Source organism: Cibotium barometz, chromosome 14 (genome assembly GCF_041138505.1).
Source record: "Cibotium barometz isolate CiBa-2024 chromosome 14, ASM4113850v1, whole genome shotgun sequence".
NCBI classification, from domain to species: domain Eukaryota; kingdom Viridiplantae; phylum Streptophyta; class Polypodiopsida; order Cyatheales; family Cibotiaceae; genus Cibotium; species Cibotium barometz.
In genome coordinates, this window is record NC_141059.1 from 14,967,390 (window position 1) to 14,974,224 (window position 6,835).

General features: G+C 42.7%; 1 protein-coding gene across 1 annotated transcript; it reads left to right on the plus strand.

Annotated features, from left to right (window-relative positions):
• Nucleotides 1-1,051: 1,051 nt before the first annotated feature.
• LOC147631693 (ABC transporter G family member 11-like) lies at nucleotides 1,052-6,152 on the plus strand. The gene is made up of 11 exons (XM_086808208.1): nucleotides 1,052-1,613; nucleotides 2,364-2,452; nucleotides 2,595-2,884; nucleotides 2,991-3,162; nucleotides 3,245-3,352; nucleotides 3,495-3,635; nucleotides 3,745-3,939; nucleotides 4,227-4,313; nucleotides 4,847-5,119; nucleotides 5,276-5,383; nucleotides 5,484-6,152. Exons 1-11 carry the CDS (start codon nucleotides 1,406-1,408, stop codon nucleotides 6,042-6,044), a joined length of 2,232 nt encoding a protein of 743 aa, XP_086664334.1. The 5' UTR covers nucleotides 1,052-1,405; the 3' UTR covers nucleotides 6,045-6,152.
• Nucleotides 6,153-6,835: the final 683 nt, after the last annotated feature.

The window sequence follows — 6,835 nt, forward strand, 5'->3', positions numbered from 1 at the left end:
ATTCCATACATGGCAAACAAAAGCCATGTATCTACTCATGCAAAAGGAGATTTTGGGGGTAGTAAATGGAGATGATCTCAATGAAGGGAGTGAGGCTCTGAATAGCTTTTTTCAAGCTTGAGAAGTCCATTGAAGAAGCTTGCATAGAGCTGATTTTCTATATAAACGATTTATCTAAGATCATGGAGTTCCCTGTCTTACTCGGTACTATGTTGATTGTAAACTTTGGTATTTTCACAAATGGCGAGAGTGGATCTAGGACAACTTTCAAGGAAAGGGAGCCATAAAGGTAGAAACAAATTAAATCACCCTTTTGCTAAATTAAACTTACGTTTTGTAGTAAAAGTAACATTATCTTTATTTTCTTTGATAAATGCTTGTTTTAATGCATTGTTTCAGTCATCATCGACGCACTATATAAGTTGCTTCAATATTTTTTTGAGTTCTCATGCACTATGGGCAGACAAGGTGGTGGTTTGTGTTGAGCTTTGTTCCATCATCATCCAAACCCTTTGCAAAATTATCATCAATAGGTACTTCATAATCTTTGGCGTCCTTCATGCGTATAGTATATCATAAGTTATCTTTGTAACTAAGTTGCTATTAGCCTTTTGAGAATTTGTGCGTTATGGTAAATATGTGACAACTATAAGTATTGATTTGGGGCATTTTCTCGAGTCATAACTTCTCCTTTCTATAGATGAACCACTTACATTTATCGAACAGTTTCTATAATATGCTTAGAGGGCAAGATTTTAGAAGAAATAAGTATATGGTAAAGAGAAGGCCAACTTGGATAAAACAGTTAGCTATGAAGTCTTAAGAGAAAATTAAGGTTGCATTTCGAGTGGTTTGAGGCGGCTATTACGAGAGAGAGAGAGAGAGAGAGAGAGAGCCATCAAGTCGTCTGTAACGCCAATGTGTAGGTGTGACCCCGACTAGCAAGCCCACCTACACATGCATGTGAACCCCGTGGCAAGGGATCGGTGAAAGTAGCTTGAAATTTCAAATTTTGAGCGTGAAGAAGGGTGCGGCGCGACCACGAAGGCCTCGTGATCATCGGACACGCTCATGAAATCGTCAAATCTGAACGGGAGACTGAAGTAGCTAATGGTACCCCCGCGAATCAGGCCCGGCATCATGCAAGAGATCACTCATCAACGCCTGCTGCACCAGTGCCCGCTTCCGCTTGGACTACTCACCGCCACCACCACCACCACCACCACCACACCCGGCGTCGATATTGCGGAAGAAAAACCCATCATCACTATCTACATCTTCGACTCATGCGCCTCTACTCTTCGTTGCGAACCCTATAGCATTCTAAATCCGCCGTGACACCACCATCGAAAACTCGTCTTGTCGCCCAGCTCGCTTCTGCTGCAAGCTTGAGCTGCTTGATAGTATGGAACCTCTCTGCAAGGAAACAGCATCATCATGCAGTAGTAGCCACGCTAGCCTAGCCTGGAAGGATTTGTGGGTTACTGTTAACTCGAGACAACAATCTCGGATTATACTGCATGGGCTGACGGGATACGCAGAGCCAGGCAAAATCCTGGCCATCATGGGTCCTTCCGGATCTGGAAAGTCGACTCTCCTCGACGCGCTCGCAGGTGCATGCATTACTCACTCTCTTTGCGCTCGAGTCTAGTCCTTCAAAAATATGTTTGCGTCCTTTGAGGATGATAATTTGGAAATATCAGTTCTAAATAAGATTTCCTTGAGCTGAAATTTTGCTAAATAAATAGTTCTTGAGCTCTATTTCGTAAATAATAATAGTCCTTTTTAATTCCATGCTTTTGTTTGTGATTAGGTCTACTTGTAGGCTTTCCATGGTTTGAATTGATGGTTTGAATTGTGGGCTTCTCATCTAAGGCAGTTTGTGAAAAGGTCTTTCCGGTTATTGGTGGGTTGTGAATAGCTCTAGCTGTAGGCTTTGCACTTCTTTTTTGTTCGATCAAGACTACTTCTCAGATTGAATTGAAGGCTGTCAGCTGCGTACCCTAGGTGAAAATATCTTAATTCAAGATTATGTCTTGATTATATTTTGAAGAGCACTTTGAGCAATCCTCTAAAAAATGTACTTTTAAAATTAAATGTAATGCTTAGGATTAACTTGATTTAAACTTGAAAAATCATACAAATGTAAAGATTTATAACTCAAATGTATAAATTCCATCTCAAAATTAGAAATCATACAAATGTAGAGATTTATAACTCAAATGTACAAATTTCATCTTCAAAATTAAAGTCAACGTGGAGCTCCAACCTAGATTTCTGAATTGCCGGCGAGCTCATTTAGGCTCATGTGACCACTGAACCTGACTCTTAAGCTCATTTAGACTTTTACTTTGCGGTTGCAGGGAGACTTGGGAGGCGTGCCAAGCTGAGCGGAGAAATCTCTTCCCTCGATGGATCAAATAAGAAGGGACTGGCGCATGGCCGAACGATAGTGCGTGTGTTCAATTTAGATCAATATTAACTTTCTCATACAGCGTAGGCGCATGGGTGTGTCCGATTAAGCCTATGTTTAGTTGTAACAATATAATTGGCCTGGCCTGCTAATATGCATGTATGTGTGTGCGTGTTTGCAGGCCTATGTAACGCAAGACGACACTCTACTGGGAACTTTAACTGTCCGCGAAACCATCACGTACTCTGCTAACTTACGGCTACCAGCATGCCTGCCATGGCCTGAGAAACTCGAGCGTGTCGAAAAGACAATTTTAGAGATGGGGCTGAGCGACAGCGCCGACACTCCTGTGGGCAATTGGCATCTTCGGGGCTTGAGTGGTGGCGAGAAGCGGCGTCTCAGCATCGCGCTTGAGATCCTCACAAGGCCCCATTTGCTCTTTCTGGACGAGCCCACCAGTGGCTTGGACAGGTAGGTACCTCTACCACAGTGCCAGTCTGAAGTAATCTTGACGTAGCTACGTCGGGCGTAAATGATACTTGACATTAACCTTCGTCGTCGTGGTCGATGTAAGCAGCGCCTCTGCCTTCTTTGTGACGGCGACGCTGAGGAGGCTAGCGAGGGATGGGCGCACGCTGATTGCATCCATTCATCAACCAAGCAGTGAGGTGTTTGCACTGTTCGACAGTTTGTTTCTTCTTTCTAGCGGGAGGGCCGTTTATTTTGGCGAAAGAGCTTTGGCTAGCGAGGTGATTACTAAATGTTTTAGTGTCTCGCAATTTAATGCGGTAAATCTAATTCTAATAAGTGGGTGATCTCATGTATCCGTAGCACTTCTCGACCGCGGGATTCCCATGCCCAGCCCTTCGCAATCCATCCGATCACTACCTTTGCGCTATAAATTCCGACTTCGACAAAGTAAAATCCTCTTTTTCCACGGTGGGTTCCTGCTACCAGGTGCATGTACTGTGTGTGTCTGCTGTGAGAGAGAGAGACTCTATACAAGAAGGAGGAAGTGTATAATGTGCCATTATTAGTCGTATGCTCATGATGTGAGATAAGTGCTGTCCTGCATGTGCAGGATCTGGAGGCCTCATACCCCGTAATTGAGCAAACAAGTTCCACCCACATGACCAATATACTGGTGGATGTATACAATAAATCCAAATTTGCAGAGGCTGCAAAGTCAAGAGCTGAAGAGTTAATTTCTAGGCAGTTCCAGGTATAGTGATTAAATTAACCCTGAGATTAAAGACTCCAGATTAGAGACAATTGGGATTAAAGGATGTATTAATTGACCTAATATAATGAACTATGCGCCCTAATAACAGGAAACAAGTGGAAATGGAGGTCCACCTGCAAGTGCCACTTTCTTCACTCAAACTTCAGCCCTCACACAAAGGTCTTTTCTGAACATGAGACGAGATGTGGGATATTACTGGTTGCGGCTCGTCATCTACGTCATGTTAACCATGTGCATTGGTTCTATCTACTTTAAAGTTGGGACGGATTATGAGTCCATTATGGTGAGTTACGTATTTTAACATAAGAGACGTTCTGATTACTACTGCTCGTGAGTTAGAGTTTTTAATATAATCTCGTATTACGGTGAGTTAGTGTTTTTAGTATTAGCTCGTATTTAAGAGTTCTGATCACTAGGCCGTTGTTTGTGAGCTGTATTTTTAATATAATCTCGTATTATGGTCAGTTAGTGTTTTTAATATAAGCTCGTATTAAGAGTTCTGATCACTAGCCCGTTGTTCCTTTGTTGTGCTATTTCTGATCACAATTCATGAAATTGTTGTTTCTTCAGGCGAGAGCAGCTTGCATGTCGTATGTCACTGGTTTCTTGACGTTCATGTCGATTGGAGGATTCCCATCATTTGTAGAGGACATGAAGGTAATGTACATCTTGGTGTTCTAATAGTGTATCTAGTGCATCCGGGTGTTTATAGCAGCAGCACCGGATTGTGCTCGGATGCTTATTATAGCGACGCATTTCGTAGCGATGCTTTAACATAGCGGTGCATTTTGTAGCGCATGGTGCCGTGATAAGCACAACAAATTGGTCATTCTCATGTAAACATGAATTCTGATGTAAACAAGAAGGTTAAAGGTGCACACACCATATGGGAAAATTATACATACATACATTATTATATATATGTATGTAAACAAGAAGGTTAAAGGTGCACACATCACATGGGAAAATCATTCATACATACATACATACATACATACATACATATATATATATATAAAATTTGACCATCTTTTCACATTAACAAGTGTGGTGTGTCTTCTTTTCTTTAAACATGGACTTGAAAAAAGGGCCTTGTGTAGTTACCTGATTGCCTTGTAGGTGTCGTAGTAATCATCCTAAATTATGGTCTTTGAACATGGACCATCATCTGTTTCCATATTGGTTTGTAGGTTTTCAGCCGCGAGCACTTAAATGGCCACTATGGAGTTCTTCCCTTTGTCTTGGCGAATTTCCTGTCAGCTTTACCGTTTCTCAGCTTGATAGCCCTGGTGTCAGGTGCTATATGCTACTATATGGTGGACCTGCACCCGGGGTTCGATCGTTTTTTGTACTTTGTTTTGTGTCTTCTGGCGTGCTTGAGTGTGGTGGAGAGCCTGATGATGGCTGTCGCAAGCGTGGTACCTAATTTTCTCATGGGCATCATCACGGGAGCTGGTATTCAGGTATTTCAATTTTGTGATATAATTATGATTATAGCTCAGTTAACACTAGTTTATTATATAAAGTAAGATGAGGTAATGATAGTATCTATAGATAACGTAACAGTATGACTGTGTCCATCCTCTGTGAACTAGTCTGATTTCAAAGATGATGGGCAGGGCATCTTCATGCTGGTGGCTGGATTTTTCCGATTGCCAAACGATTTGCCAAAAACTCTGTGGCGCTACCCAATGTCGTATTTGAGCTTCCATATGTACGCTCTGCAGGCAAGCATCATATTCTTCTCTTCACTCTTGTAAGCAAGGTTGCATTGGTGGTTTGAAGGCTGATCTTGTGAAGGGGTGAACCACCGGCCATGCAAAGCAGGGCATGTACCAGAACGACTTCCTGGGACTAGAGTTCAGATCACCGGCGTGGCCTGCACCCCCCATCCCTGGGCGCTTTATTCTGGCGAGGATGTACCAGATCGACTTAGCGCGGTCCAAGTGGTGGGATCTATGTGTTCTGATGGCCATGATCGTGGGCTACAGGATCCTTTTCTTGCTTATGATCAAAACTTCGGCGAGCTTCGCCAAGTATATGGCAAGACAAACTTCCAGGCCTAGGCCTAGTGGCGCAGCTGGTGCACAGCCTTCCTCCCCGTCCTCCCGCTCCTCCTCCTCCTCCTCGTGGGTTCTACTCTCATCATCATCATCATCATCCGCGCCGTCAGCGCCGCCGCCACCACTACCACGTCCTTCAGCATCTATGTTACGAGGCATGTTGCATTGCACATCCAAGTGGTTACAGGGATCTAAAACAGCCAGCTCGACGTGCAATGCGGACCAGATTCGCCCCGAGCCAGGGGCAATGCCCTCCGCAATAACATCTTCGTCTGCGTCGTACCTAATCCTGTTAAAAAATTCGTCACTGAACGCCTTACCGTAGTTTGATGCTTGATTGAGAAATTTGTATCTTCTTGACCACATTTCACAGCTCTAGTATGATCTTTGCTCAATTTACCAAGAAACAACGGGAATCCAAATTTACGCACACCACCACAGGTTGCATTGACATACTTATTGCTGTCTTTCCCGGAATACACTCGGGTACTTTTTCTGTAGGCAATACCTATGTGCATGTGGCCATCGAGAAGTCCTTCCTCTCTCTTTCTCTCTCTCTCTCTCTCTCTTCCTCCCCCTCCTCTAAAAAACCACGTAAATTGTGTCGAGTGTCATGCTTGTATTCGCTACATTTATAAATTCCAATGTTAATATGTTCGCAAGACGTCACCATGCGGGCAATGAGATCAATTTGAGCTGGATATCACCAAATACGAATAATAATCAACTCTAAACTAAATAGAACAAAATGACATGTGCAAATCCCTTTATCATTAGCAGGTCTTATACTTCTCTAATGTTCTCCAATGTACCATCGGATCTGTACTTGGCTTTGTAAAACCACTTGTTGATGTTAATAACCTTTGCTTTTTTTGGATGATCCACAAGATTCCAACTATATTGGTCTTTCATAATGGAGACATATATACTATATTGGTCTTTCATAATGGAGACATATATATTATGCTTTCATGGTCCCTATACAATTTCACTTCTTCTAAACATATTAGATCCTAAACCTTCATTATCTCTATCGTAAGCACATAGTTGATGATCTTGGTTGGAGTCCTATTTTGCTCCTCTATCCTCTTTAACATCAAACAACTAGTGGCCCAT